The sequence below is a fragment of the Rhincodon typus genome, chromosome 40 (assembly GCF_021869965.1).
Source record: "Rhincodon typus isolate 14 chromosome 40, sRhiTyp1.1, whole genome shotgun sequence".
Lineage (NCBI taxonomy): Eukaryota > Metazoa > Chordata > Chondrichthyes > Orectolobiformes > Rhincodontidae > Rhincodon > Rhincodon typus.
The window spans coordinates 2,580,683-2,599,735 of NC_063371.1; the positions used below are offsets into that span (position 1 = coordinate 2,580,683).

The window sequence follows — 19,053 nt, forward strand, 5'->3', positions numbered from 1 at the left end:
GAGTGGGGGAGAGGGAGTCTGAGGGATGGGAGTGGAGGGGCGGGAAACTGAAGGATGAGAGTGGAGGGGAGAAATGAGGGATTGCAGTGAAGGGGAGGGAGACTGGGGGATGCGAGTGGGGGAGAGGGAGACTGAAGGATGAGAGTGGGGAAGAGAGAGACTGAGGGATGGGAGTGGGAAAGAGAGAGACTGAGGGATGGGAGTGGGGGAGAAGGAGTCTGAGGGATGGGAGTGGAGGGGAGGGAGACTGGGGGATGGGAGTGGAAGGGTGGGAGACTGAAGGATGGGAGTGGAGGGGAGGGAGACTGATGGATGGGAGTGGAGGGGAGAGAGACTGAGGGATTGCAGTGAAGGGGAGGGAGACTGGGGGATGGCAGTGGAGGGGAGGGAGACTGAGGGTTGGGAGTGGAGGGGAGGGAGACTGATGGATGGGAGTGGAGCGGTGGGAGACTGAGGGATGGGAGGGGAGGGTAACTAAGGGATGAGAAAGGAGGATACATATAGGGTGACTCTGATTTACTTTGTGCTTGTTACTGGCCAAAGCTGGGAAGTAACTGGTTCAGCACATATTCCCTGGGTTGCCATAAGAAGTTAATAAGAAATCTCTGCAGCAGTTCGATTTTCAGAAGGGGCACAAAGCAGGGAAACTAGTTCCTCTCCACATCTGTGCATTCTGGCCACTAATGTGCTTCTAACAGATCAAAATGTGGTGAATTGTTAACAAAAACACAAGCTGAAAAGCTGTATAATATAATTGTCCACTCTGGGTGCTATCATTTCAATTATCATTCAGCAGTGAACCTTGCAGTTAAAGAATCATCTGCTCATATTCTGCAACTCCTTGTCAGCAGTGTACCGAGAGACACAGAGGGCCAGGCTAAAAGCAGTGGGAGCACATAACAGCCCTGAATGTAGTGCCTAAAGAAATTCATTGGCCTCAGACAAGTGGGCAACAACAGGATATCTTCAAATAGCATCACTGGACTCACACATTACCCAGTCCCTTCTCACTCACCCACCAGCCTTTTCTTGTCAATCACGACACACCTCTCACATTCCTTCACCTGACCCACCTACTCAATTGCAAAGCTCACATGCACAGCCGAAAGCTTGCGCATCTTGCTAGCTATTCAACCATGACAACCGTGCCACCCTCCCAGACATGCTTTCCTTGCTCTCTTGTGCAGGAGCACCCCACTAGAGCAAGGCAGAGCACAAAAAGGTGCATGCCATTATCCTGGTAGAGGACAGAGCATGGTGTCTGCTAGAGCACTGAGCTCCAGGGTGGCAGTGCTGGCATCAAAGCTGTACTAGGCACCAACACATAACACAACCCACCGACCCAGTATCGAGACAGCAGACATTCCATGCGCGTGTGCTATCGGCCTCAGCAAAATGGTATTTGGCATGGCTAGCACAGTGAGTGTGAAACCCAGTGAATGCCACTGTGGAGGCAAATCCACACTCAAAAACATTCGGACACTTTGAGGTTGAATTTCATGCCAATATCTTCATGCAGGGGCCGTTCGAAGGGCTCCACTCAGTTACCTTTGGAGGATAGAAGCCATGGGGGTAAGACAGCCAGGCTTCCTGCTTCTAATCCCCAAGTGTAATCCTTGTAATTGCCTCACATGATCCATTCAGCAGGTGAGAACAGGGCCAATCTTAGCTCAGTAATCATTCCCGGTCTACCTGTTCAACCGAACCTTCTCGCTGTCAGAAAATCCAGATACCATATCCAGAATGTGCATAGTTCAGGCATGATTCAGTCTTGTGAATCTCCAGTATTTGCATTCCCAGTTAACACAAAGGTCAGCCTTGGCTCAGGCAGCGTGCTGGCCTCTAAATTTGAAGGTTGTGGGTCCATGTCCTACTCCTGAAACCCAAACACAACATCAAGCCTGAACGTCGAACAGTTTTTCCGCCGCCTCCGCGCTGATTTCTTTAATCACAAGTCTAACCCACCCTCTACAGACCCCTTCTCCCGCCTCCAACACACACCATCCTCCTGGACACTACCCCAAGGCCTCCTACCCTCTCTCAACCTCTTCATCTCTAACTGCCGTCGCAACAACGATCGCCTCAAACTTCTCCACCCCCTCACTTACTCCAACCTCTCCCCCACAGAACGTGCAGCCCTCTGCTCCCTCCGCTCCAACCCTAACCTCAGCATCAAACCCACGGACAAGGGAGGCGCAGTTGTGGTATGGCCTTTACATCGCCGAGGCCAGGTGCCAACTCTCTGACACCTCCTCCTACTGCCCCCTTGATCATGCACCTGCACATCCGCTAATGTGGTCTACTGCATCCGCTGCTCCCGATGTGGTTCCCTCTATATCGAGGAGACCAAATGGAAGCTCGGAGACCGCTTTGTGGAGCACCTGCGCTCAGTTCGCGATAAACGACAACACCTCCCGGTTGTGAACCACTTCAACTCCCCCTCCCACTACCTGGACGACCCCCTTCCCCTCCCCCATCTTTGAAGAAGGGTCCAGACCCGAAACATCAGCTTTCCTGCTCCTCTGATGCTGCCTGGCCTGCTGTGTTCCTCCAGCTCCACACCTTGTTATCTCAGACTCCAGCATCGGCAGTTCCTACTATCTCCAAGCCTGGCACTTCACTGTCAGAAGTGAAATACTCAGTGTAGTGCTGTGGGAGAGACAATATTGAGGGACGGTTGAGCATTTAGAGGGTCAGTACTGAGGAAGTGCTGCACTGCCAGAGGGTTAAAACTGAAGTGGTACTGTACTAGCAAAGAGACAATACTAAGGGAGTGTTGCACTGTTAACAAGGCAGTCCAAAGGAAGCGCTGTATTGTCGAGAAGCATTACTAACAGAACAATGCACTGTTAAAGGGACCATTCATCTGAGGGAACACTGCATGAGGCATAGTACCTTAAGAAAGGGCGGCACAGTGGTCAGCACTGCTGCCTCACAATGCCAGGGACCCAGGTTCGATTCCACCCTTGGGCAACTGTCCGTATGAAGTTTGCATATTCGCCCTGTGTCTGTGCGCGTTTCCTCCCACAGTCCAAAGAATTGCAGCTTAGCTGGATTGACCATGCTAAATTGCCCATAGTGTATACTTTACTGCATTAGCCATGGGAAATGTAGGGTTACAGGGATGGGGTGAGTCTGAGTGCGATGCTCCTCAGAGAGCCTGTGTGGACTTGTTCAGCCGAATGACCTGTTTCTACACTATAGGGATGAGGAAAAAGATACTCTGTCCAAGCTGCAACCTGTTAAGCTGATTAATCAAACCAAAGTCCCATCTTCCCTTTAAGATTTAGATAAAACAATCCATGACACCATTTAATAAAGAGTAAGTGGGTCCTACTCCACAACTAACATTATTACAACAGGTATCTGGTCAGTCATTAGCATATTGCAGCTTGTGGCAGCTTGCTGCGTGCCAAGTAGGCTGTCAAATCTCCTCCATGAACAAAGGCCAGCATACCAGGCTGCAAGGTGCACTGAGATAGTAGGAACTGCAGATGCTGGAGAATCTGAGATAACAAGGTGTAGAGCTGGATGAACACAGCAGGCCAAACAGCATCAGAGGAGCAGGAAAGCTGACGTTTCGGACCTAGACCCTTCTTCAGAAATGCACTGAAACGTTTTGAGATCTCCAAAGGCGCTACATAAATGCAACTTCTTTGCCGTACTTTCAGTCCTTTCAGCCACTTGGCTGCAAGCCAGGAGAACATCTGCTGGGTGGAAGCACTGGACTGAGGAAGCAGAACTGTCCAGCTCTCCTGGTTAATACTTCTGCCAGCTAGTCTACCAACTGTTCGTGAGCAATGGCTCATCTTGCAGTGATCACACTTTAAACAACATCCTGAACCTTTTTGCTGATTCACTTCAACATGACCTTTCATTAAAAGTTCTGAACAGTCCTGAAGAAGCATCACTGTACCAGAAATGTTAACTTTCTCTCCACAGATGCTGCCAGACCTGCTGAGTTTTCCTTACAATTTCTGTTTTTGTTTCTGATTTCCAGCCTCCACAGTTCTTTAGATTTTTTTGTTCCTTATTTTATGTTTATGGTCCTTGACTTTAACCTCCCTACACCTGCCCTATCAAATCCTTTCATAATCTTAAAGAACTAAAGGGTGACTCTTCTGTCTTCTCTGTCCAATTAGAGAATGGTCACAGTACAGAAGGCGGCCATTCAGCCAGTTGTGTCCATGTTGGCTCTCAGTGAGGGCAACTGTTTAGCCCCACTTTCACCCTACCGACTTCCTGTCTTCAGTTCGCTGCTGAATTCCCCTTTGAAAGCCTCAACCGAACCTTCTCCAGCACACTCGGAGGCCATGAATTCCAGACTGCGGCATAAAAAAAGCTTTTCCTCACAACACAATTGCTTCTTTGGCCCTCTGACTCTCCATCCTTCTGCCAACAAGAACCGTTCCTCTTCTATCTTTCCTGATGGAGCCTCCCAGTTTTGGCAGCACCCTCATGAATCTTTTTTTACTGCGCTTTCTCCAGTATCGCTATAAACGCTTGGTGTGATGGAGAGCAGCATTGCTCACTGCAGTTTAACTAAAGTATCACACTAGTTCAGTTTAAGATTCACTTCCTAGTTTTTCAACGCTATGCCTTTTAAAATGAATCCCAGAGGTTGATTTGTACTTCAGTTATATCCCAGGGTTCAGGTTTGTTAAAGTGGAGTAATACTGCAAGACAAGCAGCTTCATTCTAACATAATGAATCATTCCAACACACAGCTCAATTCAACCTAATCCACATTAATCTGTCAATCTAGACACGAGGAAAAAGGTTAAATAGAGGTTACAATCAAGTAGAGTGGAGGCAAAATGTGTCACAGTAAAAAGCAATGAAAGACACCTGATTTTCTTGAGTGCTGCAGGAGAAAGAACATTATCCGGTGTAATAAATTAGAATGCATTTTAGCTGGAAAATACAATTTAAAGATGAAATAGGCTTATTAAACACACTAGCTGAACATCAGCCAGATGCCCCGAGTGCCCTCAACATCAGACCGACATGTGTCACAGTTGGCAAAGGCACAGATTTCCTACCTCCCTCCTCCACCCAACATTGCCCCGCAGTCTGAAGCAATCTTTAATGCCTCTCCTACCCTCCAAAATCAGAAAGAGACCAAGTGAAGAGCAACTTCAAACAGCAACATGACCCTTCTCTCTGTGTGCTGTGCCGAACAGTTCAGGATCTGAATCAAAGACTGCAACACGCTTGCTCACTTCCTACAGGTCAGCCTCTTCACAAGGAGGGAGCCATTTGGAAGGTTCCATATCAGAAAGGGACTACTTAGGGCTGGCAACAGTGAAGCTAATATACGACAGGGATGGATTTCTGTGTCAGACTGTGGAAACAATAGGAGGCCATGCAGCCCCTCTGCGATGTAACTGAAATGTGACTGACTCGCTCACTTTAACCCAACTTTGCTCCATACTCCTCGATACCTGTATTCGAGGCCATCAAGGGGTATAGTTCAGGGATTTTCTCATGCCTGACTGCTCTGCAATACTGACAGCCCACAAAACAAACTTGACTAAACATAAACATATTCCACCCAGAAATTAAGTCATAGAAATCCCCTTTTCTCCACTTTTAATGGAGAACTCCTTATTAAACCGTATTCCCTAGTTCTCGATCCAAGGGGAAACTTCCTCTCAGCATCAACCTGTCAAGCCCCCTCAGAACCATGTACATTTCAATAAGGTTCTTTGAATCTCTGAAGAGTATTGGCCAAACGTTCCCTACAAGACAACCTTCTTCATCTCAGAAGACAGTCAGGTAATCCTTTTCTGAACTGCTTCCAGTGCAGGTGTATCTCTCCTTCAATAAGAAGGCCAAAACTGAATACAGTACTCTAGGTATCCCAGCAGGATCCTTCAAATTCAGGGGGTTTAAAAAAAAAGCAAGTTAAGCCCAATAGTATCAATGCGGATTTCACAAGCTTCAAAATCTCCCCTCCCCCTATCGCATCCCAAAACCAGTCCAGCTCGTCCCCGCCTCCCTAACCTGTTCTTCCTCCCACCTATCCCCTCCTCCCACCTCAAGCCGCACCCCCATCTCCTACCGACTAACCTCATCCTGCCCCCTTGACCTGTCCGTCCTCCCTGGACTGACCTATCCCCTCCCTAACTCCCCACCTACACTCACCTTTACTGGTCCCATCCCTGCCTCTTCGACCTGTTTGTTTCCTCTCCACCTATCCTCTCCTTTATCCATCTTCTATCCGCCTCCCACTCTCTCCCTATTTATTTCAGAACCCCCTTCCCCTCCCCCTTTTCTGATGAAGGGTCTAGGCCCGAAACGTCAGCCTTTCTGCTCCTATGATGCTGCTTGGCCTGCTGTGTTCGTCCAGCCCTGCACCTTGTTGTCTCGGATTCTCCAGCATCTGCAGTTCCTACTATCTCTTAATCTATAGCCCACTGGCCAATTTGGAACATGGAATATCAAGTCCAACTTTCGAAAATCAAGTTTGTGTGCGAATTGGCGAGATACCAGAGATACACTGTACAGTTTCACTGAGCCAAGGAGCCACGATGCAAGGCTTTGAAAAAGGCAGGGATCACATACTCTCATTTCTTTGAGTAATATCAGGAAATCAGAGACAGGATCCGGAAGCAGTGGTAGTATTGATGTTTAGAAGTTGTGAAGACTGGAGCACTGGAGGGAGTACGGGGTTCTACAGCTCCGCAATCCAAGGAAAAGAGAGTCAGAGAAAATGAGCCAAATTCCAGATTCAGGACAGGCAAGGAGAAAGGGGGAAAAAGACTGTAACAAACTTAATTTCATTTTATCGCCCAAGAGTAGTACAGACAGAAGCCGAGTAGAGATGCTCTGGTTGCCTTATTCAGAGTTTATGGCGAGTGAAAATTCAAAATCCAGGGCACACTTGCGTTCTCTCCTTACATTTAATGGTATTACCATTGCTGAATCACTTACTGTCAACAGTCTGAGAAGTCTAATTGACCAGAAACTGAACTGTATCACCCATTTAAATTCTGTAGCTGCAAGAATTTGGCAGAGGCTGAGTATTTTATGGTGAGCAACTCATTTCCTAACTCCCCAAAGCCTGTCCACCATACACCAGGCAATAGCGCCTTGCCTGGACAAGCACAGCTCCAACAACACTCAGAAGGTTCAAAACCATCCAGGGCAAAGCAGCCCACTTGGTGGACACCCCAGCCATCACCAACAACACTCACTCCCTTCACTACCATTGCTCAGTAGCAGCAGTGTGTACCACCTGCAAGATGCACCGCAGCAACTCGCCAAGGCTCCTTAGACAGCACCTTCCAAACCCATGACCACTTCCATCTAGAAGGACAAGGGCAGCAGATACATGGGAACACCACCCCCTGTAAGTTCCCCTCCACGCCACTCACCATTTCGCCTTCAGTGTCAGCTGAATCAAAATCCTGGAATTCACTCCCTAATTGCACCGTGAGTGTCCCTACACGAAGTAGACTCCAGCAGTTCAAGGACGCAGCTCATCACCATCTTCTTAAGGGCAATTAGGGATAGGTAACAAATGATGGCTTTGTCAGTGACGCCCACATCCAAGAATATAAAGAAATATAAAACATTCATATATGTACCAAGACAACCGAAACAAAAAAAAACTGACAATCCTGACATAAGACAAACTGCTCCACAGGGCAACAGCTCTTGGACTCTATCCAACTTGACAACGTTGCTGACCATAAGTTTCAAGTAGGAGGGCCCCTTCTCCAACATTTCCATCTGGTCTATCTCAGCAAGGATTCACTCCAGACTACCAACAACCCATTATGACAGGAAAAGTTGTCTGTCTTGGCAGCGGCTGCTCTTATGTATTCTTTACATGAAGAAAAGTAGATTCAAGCTACTGACCAGCAGTTAAGAGTTTTTTACTCATACGTGTGGTGAAGGAATTGTATTCAATGTTAAGGATAAAAATCTGTTCAACAGCTTCAGCAAACACAGTGCAAGTGGACGTGATGCCATTAGGAATGTATCTGACAAGGCAGATTCAGTATGTGATCTGCCTTGGATGGCTGTTCCTCATGTTCCACTTCCAGAGCAAGCAGGCACATCTTCCCCAGCCCGTTCTCAAGTGATTGAGTCATGTTCACATTTTCTGAGGAAGGTCAAAACCACTCAAATCAGACACCAGTGTGTAGTCTGTGACGTTTGTAGTCAACCAAAAGGTATGCCGTTGAGAAATGGGACTTTTGTCGACTTATAGGGTGCAAAGCGTGTTCCTGTAGGCGCTACGGAATTTCAGAGTGCGTGGGCTTTTACTGAGGCCCTGTGTGCTGTGTTAGCTTTCAGTCAGTGCTGTTCTTTGCAAAAATTGAAGTTCAATGCATGCTAGCACAGGAGGCCACTCGAGCTGTGTTGGTCTCAATATCCCAGAAATAACCTTCATGGCTTCCTAGAAGTGCATATAGGCGTAAATATTGGTCTGATGTTTCTGACCCAGGCTGAGCAGCAGCACTCTGCTGTAGGGCGCATGAACCAGTGAGCAGCACATTGGTTCTCTTGCCCCACAGGATAGCCGCCAGTTTCCATGTGAAACTGACTTTCATTTTGACCCTGGCTCCAGCCTTCTGCAGGCAGGCCAATGTATGGTCAAGAGTGTTGCCGAGATATTTTGGCAGCAGGTGATCGATCATAGAGCTGGAAACAAAGTTCTTCCCAGGCCTCCGAGTCATTCAGGTGGAAGGCCAAAATGGTAGACTTGGCAGCATTTGGCTGAAGTCTCCATCTTCAATGAGGGTTTTCTCAATGGCCCGACATCCTTTATTTAGCTGGGGAAGCCAGCAGAGAGAAACTATTTCTGCCGGTTGGGCAGCTGAGACAAGCTGTAAAAATTAGCATCAGACTTTTCAGGAGGGATGTTTCGAAACACAGACAGCAGCTGATTCCCAATCAATTGATAAGACTGAATTAAAAAAAAAGAAAATTTTTCCATCAATTCTGGACTCAAGCATCACAATTAATTGTCCAACGAGCCTGAAACCAAGAAAAAGAATCATTTTTTGCGGCAGAATTTGTGAGCCACATAAGAAGAGGAAGGGAATTATACTTTGGTTTCCTGTCTGATAAGACTCTTCCTGAACAATAGATATCTGATAGAACCGCAGTGCACTGTGTAAGAGTGTCAAAGAAAAAGCTTATGCTTGTAAAATCCCTTTCATAAACTGCAAAAAACCCCCAGAGCACTTCACAGCCGACCACATGCTGATGAAAGACAGACACTCTTCGTGAATGCACAGCAAGATGCCAGAAAGAGCAGTTTGATGAATAGGCAGTGTAAAGTTTTGGCCAGGATACTGCGAAACCTTACCTGCTCTGCTTTGAATTATGCCACCAGATCATTTACATCCAGTGAGACAGAAGATTATGACACTTCAATATTTCCTCAAATCTGTGTTTTCGGTAATGCAGCACTTCTGCAATTCTATCTTGCTGACATGAAATGATCCCTCATTATTACCATGTTGCAGTGTAGCACTCCCTCAACACTTCCACTCTGACAGTGCAATGCTCCCTCAGTGCTTACCCTCTGGCATTACAGTGCTTTCTCAGAACGGCATCTCTGCAGTGCTCCCTCAGTATCATCCTTCCAAACGTGCAGTTCTCCCTCAGTATTGGCCCTCTGATAGTGCAACACTGCCTCAGTACTGACCCCCTAACAGCACAGCACTCCGTCAGCACTGACCCTCTGACAGTGCAACACTCTTTCAGCACTGACCCTCTGATTGTACAGCACTCCCTGTGTACTGACCCTCCCATTGTGCAGCACTCCCTCAGGACTGAACCTCTGCTTGTGCGGCACTCCCTCGGTACAGATCCTCCATCAGGTGCGGAGCTCCCTCACGGAGTGCTGCCCTTCTGACAGTGCAGCACTTATTCAGAAGTGATGAAGAGGAGTGGCTTAGATGGATTGAGTGAGGAAAGGAAGAAGGAGGTCAACAAGATGAATGAGGAAAGGGAGGGCAGAAGGCTGGCACAAACCTCGAGAAAGTGTTCCGGGCGTAATGCATGATGCTATCGAAATCATATGTCTCCCCCAGGGAATCCACCTCTTCCGGGTCCATCTTGAGGAAGTTGTACTCTTGGCCTGCAAAAGGGTTCAAGAGGTATAATTGGCCCAATGGCCCGAGTAAAGAAGCATAGCGCACAGCTTTATAAAACAAGTGGGCATTTTCTGCACATGTAATGGAAGTATGGGCTTCCGAGTACACATCACCACGTGTGTGGACAAAAAAGATTTGTGTGGACAAAAAAGATTTGTGTGTGCAGGGAGGACGCATGCATGAGAGTTTTTGGGGTGGATTGGGTTTACCCTTGAGCAAAATTCTGACATATAATTTCCAGTTCATTGATCTTCTTGGGAAGTGGGCGTCACTGTGAAAGGCCAGAATTTGTTACCCACCCTTTATTGCTCTTGAATTGAGAAGCTTGCTCAGCCTTTCCAGATGGCAATTAGGTGTCAACCATATTTCTGTGAGTCTGGATTCACATGTACGCCAGACCAGGTAAGGATGGCAGATTTGTAAATCAGATGGGGTTTTGTAATGACCATTGTAGTTAACATGGTCACAGTTACTGAGACTATATTTTTAATTTGTCAATTTAATTTAAAATTCCACTGTGGTGGGATTTGAACCTGTGTCCCTGGAACATTAGCCTTGTCCTGAGGCAGTTCTGAGGAAGGGTCACCTGACCCGAAACATTAACTCTGATTTTTTTTTCGCAGATGCTGCCAGACCGGCTGAGCTTTTCCAGCAACTAGTGTTTTTGTTTTGAGCTGTGTCCTATGGTCCAGCAGAACGCACATATCCAATGACATTACCAATGCATCACCACCACACCAGTCACCACCCTCACAGAATTTCCCTAATTGTGTTGAAGGTGTACAGAAGAAGTGAAGTGTAGTTTGTATTCATATAGCGGCTTCAGGTCCTGCATTGACATTTGAACCCACAAACCCTCGGACTTTGAAGGAATAGACAGCAGCCACACTTACCTGGCTGGATGTTTTCCCTTACGATGGTCACATGGTGGTCTCGGTCAGGCCTCGTGTGCTCATGCCAGAATCCAATGACATGGCCCAGCTCGTGGACAACAATCCCAAATTTGTCGCAGTTCTTCCCGATGGAGATGGCCTGAGGTCCTCCGCCTCTCCGACCCACATAGGAACAACAGCTGCAGAGAAGCAAGCCACACAGAGCTTTGTGAGAAGTGCAAGAGGCCTTTTTTTGTTGCTGGATCAACCATATCTCTGTCAATTCTGAACAATCCTCATCCCACCATGCCTCTTAGCCTCAATGCTACGGCTATCATATGGACGTGGGACAATGACAGTAGGGAGGGCCGGTGGCTAACCTCATATGACCTCAAGTTAAAATCAACTCCAAAATTTATCTAGTTGTCCTTTCTCAATCTATTAACATGCTGCTCCCATGGTAACATCACAGAAAAGAATTCGAGTAACTAATTCTGCTCCAGCCCTCCCTGCCCCCAGCCTGACACAAAGCTCCACTTTTTAAGGAGCTGGTTGGGGGCTGAGGGAAGTAAAGGCAAAGGGAGGGGGAGAAAAGAGAAAAATGGAAGAAATGGTTCAAATGACATTCGGAACAGAATATTTCCATTCCTACAGACCCTGGCAGGTCAACATTTACATTTTTTGAGTCCAAATTACTCTTCTTCGGAACTGAATCTCCCCATTCATATCAGATTTGAAATGTAAACTCACTTTCTCTCTGCACACATGATTCCAGACCTACTGAGTTTCTGCAACATTTTCTGTTTTTATTTCAGATCTCCAGCACCTGCAGCTTTTAACTTTTAATTCAAAACCAGGGAGATTATTGGGCAAGGGTCTCTGACAGAAGATGTGTACCAAACTCGGATTCAAGCTGAGCCAAAGAGTTGCTTCTGTGTTACTGAACCTTCAAACAGAAACCCATGTGTAGAACATACATCACAGAAAACAGGCCATTTGGCCCAACTGGTCCTTGATAGTGCTAATGGTTGACAGAGACACCTCCTGGAACCCTACCAAGCGATTCCTTCTACTATTGCTGAGACTGCAAAAAGCAATGCCGGCAAGCTTGCTATTTATGGGAATTGTTATCCACCATCTCTCCTAAGTTTTCCAATCTTCATCTGTCTGAGCTTGGGTTTCCCCAAGTTAAAGATAACTTTCAAAACAACAGAAACGTTGGGAAAAAAAAAATCAAACAGCAATCTCCTCATCAAAGAGGAGAAGGCTACAAATCATATTCTTTGGTTGATAAGGAAGCAATATTGTGTCTGGGACAGGCACTGCAAGGAAAGACAGACTTGCATTTTCATTGCGCTTTGCACAACCATCACACCCAAGGCCTTGAACCAAAAGAAAGACTTTTGAAATGTAGTGACTGTTGCAGTGTTTGAAGCACACAAGTCAATGAGCACACAGCAAGCTCCTGCAAACATCACTTAGTGTTGTAGATCACTCAATGGGTCTGAGTTGCTTTGGAAATTTTTTACACTTATGCTGCAACCTGGGGTTATGGACAGTGATGGTGGAGGTACACACTTCCTTTTCATCACACAGCTTTAGGGACGGTGATGGCCTCGTGGTATTATTGCTAGACTGTTAATCCAGATACCCAGATAATGGTCTGGGAACCTGGGTTCAAATCCCACCATGGCAAGATGGTGGAATTTGAATTGTTTAAAAAAATCCAGAATTAAGAGTCTAATGATGACCATGAATCCATTGTCAATTGTCAGACAACCCCATGTCCTTTAGGGAAGCGAAATGCCATGGCCTACATGTGACTCCAGACCCACAGCAATGTGGTTGACTTTTAACTGCCCTCTGGGCAATTAGGGATGGGCAATAAATGATGCCTAGCCAGCAACACCCTCATCCTGTGAGTGAATGAAAAAACACAGCTGACCAAGGATGCCTCTCATTTTTACTGCATAACAGTTATGTGCATTGGAAGGATTCGCAGGTTGCTGGTCCATTTGTTTGGCCACATTATGAATGCACCTTCCTTGGCTGTCAAAATGTGGGATGGTTCTCTAATCCCTAGGGGTTACTCGGTGTAGCACAGGGTCTTCCCAACCAGCAAGTGGATAGCGATCAAATTATCTCCTTGGTTTTGTAATGTTATTTGAGGGAGAAATATGAACAAATAGATGCTGATCTCCTTTGAAATAGGCAGGCACTTGGGGCCTCAGGTTAATAAAGGGGCACAAATTTCAAATTAATGCTAGGCTGCTCAGGTATGATGAGGAATCACTTCCTCACACATTGGGTAAATCTGAATCTCATGCTTCCCTTGTAAAGAAAAATACTCTGGAATAGTTTATAAACTTTAAAATTGAGACTGAAAGATTTCTGTTGTATGTGTGTTAGGGAGCCAAGTTAAGCAGATGAGGTTTTAAAAAAAATTGTTCATGGCACAAGAGCATCTCTGGCAATGCTCATACTTGTTACCTGTCCTTGACTGCCATTGAGTCGCTTGATAGGGCCATTTCAGAGGATAGTTAAGAGTTATCCACATTGTTGTGGGTCTGGAGTCTCATACAGGCCAAACTGGGTAGGGATGGCAGATTTCCCTCCATAAAGGACTTTAGTGAATCAGAAGCATTTTTACAATCATCGATGATAGCTTTGTGTTTTCCAATTCCAGATTTTAATTAATTCAATTTAAATCCTACCAGCTGCCGTTGTGAGATTTGAACCCACGTCCTCAACTATTAATCTGAACTTCGAGATGACAAGTCCGTTGGCTTTACCACAACACCACTGTCACCCAGGTACAGAGCAACAGCAGTGATCTGATTTTATTGTGGGGAATAAGCCCAAGAAACAGAGTATCCTGTCCTTCTGTTTACGTTCATGTGGCAAAGCCCAAGTGAGAGACTTCGCTGCCACATGCTCGCACTCCGACTTATTATTTCCCCACAGCCGAAAGGGCCAACTGCTTTCACGCAGCTTGTGTCACGAGAATAATTCAGATCTCACACGCCACATAAAGGCTCTTGGTGATCTTCCAACACAAGGAATGCATTAGCCCCTCGCCTCGGGTAGCTTAATGACAGGCCAAGCAGTTTGTTGACACCAACTCTCATCGGCACAAGGCTACACACAACACTTCACATCTGTTGCTTCAGGAAACTGGTAAATCCCCTCTGACAAAGGTATTTGTTTCACTTCTTGGCCCTGATGGAATACTGGTTCATGTTTACAATTGAAACTCTCCGACCTAAGTGTCCGCAGAACGATTTGACATCTTTACGTAAATGTTTTATAGGTACTGTTGTCCCACTGCCTTTAGGTTAAACTGATCTGACAAGCTGTGGGCATCAACAAATTGTGGCGAAGCAGAGGAGAGTTGTTCCCGCAGAGAGCTGGCATGGACACAACAGGCATTTGGCTTCCTTCTGTGCTTTATCGTCAGCGTGTAATCAGTTGCACCAGGGCTGCAGCTATGGGAGTCAGTAATACTGAGGCTAGAACTGCCCGATGTTACAATAGCTAAATCAGTTCAAGATCTGTGACGGGGACAGAGGCCAGAACAACTGGTCATAGTTCACAGAGAGGCACAGATTCAGGACCACTGCTGCCAGGATTTAGCTGAGCACTGCCTGAAAGATAGATTCAATTGTCACTTCCAAGATGGGAATTGGATAAATATTTTGAAAAGGAAACATTTGCAGGTCAACAGGGAAACAGCAAAGGGAAGGGACAAAAGTAATTGCTGTTTCAGAGAGATATACATGCATAGTGGGATGAATGGCCGTCATCTTTGCTTTATGACTCTTAACAGTTAAACCAAAAATGATGCACCTTTAGACATCACTATCTCTTGCTTTCAAGGGTCACGTGTGAAAATCCTTTACTGATTTGAGTTCTATTGTCGATGAACATGGACCCACAACTGCCACTTTATCAGATACTGTTGATTTCATTCCAAGATGTCCACTTGGGGTCAATGAAAAATATCACACTGATGAATTGGAGGATGCTAGTAGAGTGGGGCCAAATTTCAATGAGTAGAGAGAATTGTACTCTGTATCCAACTCTGTATCTAACTGCCCTGTGAATGTTTGATGGGGACAGTGCAGAAAGAACTTTACTCTGAGTCAAAACCCTGAGCTGCGTCTCTCCTGCGAGTGTTTGATGGAGGCAGTGTAGATGGTGCTTCACACTGTATCTCACCCCAAGCTGTACCTGGCTCGGGAGTATTTGATGGGGAGATTGTAGAGAGAGCTTTACTCTGTATCTAACCCTGTGCTGTTCCTGCCTGGAGTGTTTGGTTGGGACAGTTTATAGGGAAGCTTTCCCCTGTATCTTAATTCATGCTATACCTGCCCTGCAAGATGCTGGTACTTAGTTTCTGAAATGCAAATGTTTAATTACCAGCATTCATCATGCTTTCATTCGATGAACATCCATCACTTTTACGAGCAAAACATCATTAAAATGTTGTTTTGATTGCCAAGCTATTTCCCACTGTTGACACAGTGTTAACCCCCTGAGAAATAAATTCTATTAGTCATAAAACCTCATCTGTTACTGTTAAAGTCTTTCACGAAAATAAAAAAAAGTCAAAGGTTTAAAGCCCCCTATTTTGCTTTGTAATTTTCCCTTCCATCTTGTTGAATTTAATTGTTGTCTGGGGATGTGCATATACAATGATCTGTGGTCACAAACACATTACATTGAATCATAAGCTCAGAACAAGACCTTTCTGCCCAATGTGTCTATGCCAACTATACAGCAAGCTTCCAATTTGACCAACTCTCCCTTTCCCCATAATCCTCCGCAGTTTACCTTTTACAATTAATTCCCTTTAGCAAGTTACAATTGAATCTGCTTTCACCAGCTTTCCAGGGAATCCATTCTAGACCCTAACAACCTGTAGTGAAGGTAACAATCTGTCCTCATTGGCCCCTCTGTTTCCACTGTCCTAGGTTACAGATGTTAACTGTGTTGGCGTCAGGAGGCATCGGTTCCTCACAGACACTTACCCACAGGGTCTGTATGTGAAAACAATATAGCTGTCTTCGTCTGTGCGTTCCAGGAATGTGACACAGGTATGCTTCTCCCAGTGCCTCATCGCCTGCCTGAAGATAGCTCTCTGGCTCCCTGTAAAACAGCGCAGATTCTATTCAATCATTTCAGACAAGCCAAGCAGAAAGCACAAGACAGCTTCAGGGCGAACATCTACAGTGAGCCATCCCATTCTAATCACCGCTGGCGCCTGCAAAATGCTCTCCTCAACTCTTTACCCACCTTTTGCCGACTCACTCATCAACGTTGTGCACAGAATGACTGATAGCCAGAGTTGTAATCTCTTGCTAGACTGTTTACTTTATCTTCTTATACAGGACACTGTGGCAAGCATACTTTAGACATTTACTTAGGCAAGATTTACACTAACTCATTACTTGTTTCTATGTTTTTTATGAAATTAATTCCTGTCCTCTCGTTGCCTGCTAACTTGACATCCCAATATGCTACTCCAAATGTTTTACTTGCTTTTTCAAACCCAGGGTCTAACTATTTATTGAATGAACTATTAGTTGTTAGTACACTCAATTCCTAGGTACACCTCAGCCAGTCAGAGCTGATGTGCCAGCCAATCGGCATCCTTTTCTTTATAGGCTAAATTGGTGTGACTGTGTGGAATTTGGCATTCTTGTGTTTGACCTGACGAGTGCAGGACAAAAAGGCTCTTCGAGGATATTCAAAAATATTTTTGTGCTCATCACGATGAACCCAGTGAGCTGATTGGTCCGGTAAAGGTGGGCTAGTTCCCACTGAAGGAAAAGCACTCACCAGTGAAATTTCCTCCAATCACGTAAGGGATCACTCCCTCAGGCCAGACGCGCTCGGGACGGGAGGTGGAAGCTCGGCGTTTTCGACTGCGAGTCTCATTCTTCCGGAACTTTCTGCCCCTCCTCTTGCCTCTTACATTCCGGGCTCTATCACCTACACAGGAGCAGGAGGAAGTCTGAGGACACGGCAATAGCACAAATAGAAAGCAATCCTGTAGCTCAGGTTAGTTCATTGACAAAAGAGTTATGAGATGGAATGGATTCGAACACAGTGTGCAGTGGAGGGGAATTCTACCCAATTCTGTCTCCTCGTGATTTCGCTGAAGAGGGTCAGGAAAGGGGACAGACTTTTAGGGAAAACGGCTGCTCCAAAGTGGCAGCTGTCCAACAACACAGCAAGAAGACGGGAACATAAAATGGTTGCAGCACAGATGGAGGCCATGTCAAACCGCATGCCAGCTCTCTGCAAGAGCAACTGGACTAGTCCCACTCAGTCCTACATTGAAGAATCAGAAGAGATTCTCTTTCTCCCCACAGCGGGGCTCAAAAGATCCACCAACTCAGCCAAGTTGGCACGTTAAAGATTCTTGTGCAGATGTTCACATGGCAGTGAAATTTACCTGCAGTGCAGTGGAGTCTTTCCAATAAAAGCTGCATTTAGAGCTTTCCCTCCCGATTTCCCATCACCAACTTGCCACCCCTTATCTCTGCTGGACAGACTAGATCTCATTCAGGCAAGTCACCAGTTGCACTTTAGATCCCCCATTCAGACGTGCACTTGGTGAGTGCCAGCCAGTATCTAGCCTGAGGGGGCCAAGGCAGAGGCAGCACCCACAGGTCTTCACTTCCTAAACAGCTAGACAGCCGTCTGAAGTGAGATTCCTGCCCCATTTACATTCTCCGAATAAGCCAACAGAACTTTGTTAACATGGCAGGGATTGTGTGGGCTTGTACCTCGCTGTGCCTTGCTGCTGAGTCGGCCCACTCTACTGTCCCTTGAGAGGTTTGTTCCGTTCAACTGCAGGTCGCTGAGCTGATCTGAGAGGGAAAGTAAAAGAGGCTGTTCATGTTTTTTTTCTGTTCAACAGGAATCACCCAAAGAGTTTAAAGTGAGGTGCTAATTCCATACAAATTACTGTCATTATCACACAATTGTACAATAGATGCATGCTCTCCAACTTCACTGATAGTTAGAAATTTTGTCCAATTGAACTGGCTAATGTCAAATCTAGTAAATGGTAATTGAGTGGGCTGGAAGTATGCGTTTGTGGAACTGTGTGTGTTGACAGTGTATGGGTGCACAAGTGAGAGTATATATGTGACAGATGAATATATTTGCATGTGCGTGTACTTATAGGGGCTAAGTATATGGAAGTACATGTGCAGTGTGCATTCATGCACACGTGTGCAACCATATAGGAGTCTGTGTGACTGTGTACATGACGGCGTGTATGTGTGTGTGTGTGTATGTGTGTGTGTGTGTGTGTGTGTGTGCGGGTAAGTAAATGAGTTTTTGTGACTTAATGCACAAACATGCACGCATCTGAATGTGTGTGAGTGAGTAAGAGTAGATGTGTGAGAGAATGAGTTTGTAAGTATATCTACATGAGCGTATGTGTGACTGTGTGCGCATACATGCACTAGGTATATACAAGTGTATTGATCACAGAATTTTTTTTCCTCACAATGTGTGCGAGCATGCAAGCTACACTTTATATATGTGTGAGTGTGTATGAAAGTATGAGGGAATATTAATGTGTGTCTCAGGGTGTGCAAGTGCTTGTCTGTGGCTAAGGCAGGATCCAGGGATGATACTCCGTGGATTCATGGCAATTATCCCCCGAATGTTTCAACAGCCAGTTCTGGAAGGGAGTGCAGAGAAGGTAAACATGTAGAACAGTACCTAATGATGGTCACTGCCTTCACATCAAAACGGGGAAAAGAAACAGACTTCACTGGAAGGATAACTAAGGCAGAACACAGGGTAGACCACAAATTTGAGACAAGGCAAAGTTGGTTGGAAATTTAGCTTTTTAAACAAAATCCATGCTAAAATATATTGCAACAACTATTGACTGCAGGTTGTACCTGCAAAACAAAGAACTGACCCACAGGTTATCGTAATGACCCTGCATGTGTCAAGATACTGCAGATGGACCCAGTCACCTCTCTAATCACCGAGTAAGTAATTTGCTGCAACAGCTCTCCAACACAAAGCTGGTT

The 19,053-nt window shown here is 45.9% G+C and overlaps 1 protein-coding gene across 1 annotated transcript in view; it reads right to left on the reverse strand.

Moving 5' to 3' along the window:
• The window catches only part of LOC109911454 (bone morphogenetic protein 1-like), a 115,198-nt gene that overhangs the window by 39,032 nt on the left and 57,113 nt on the right, over nt 1–19,053 (reverse strand). Inside the window, exons 3-7 of the mRNA XM_048618704.1 lie at nt 17,785–17,868; nt 16,832–16,984; nt 16,021–16,138; nt 11,012–11,190; nt 9,997–10,102 (exon numbers count right to left, since the gene is read on the reverse strand). Coding sequence (XP_048474661.1) covers nt 9,997–10,102; nt 11,012–11,190; nt 16,021–16,138; nt 16,832–16,984; nt 17,785–17,868 — 640 coding nt within the window. The remainder of the gene's footprint in view (nt 1–9,996; nt 10,103–11,011; nt 11,191–16,020; nt 16,139–16,831; nt 16,985–17,784; nt 17,869–19,053) is intronic.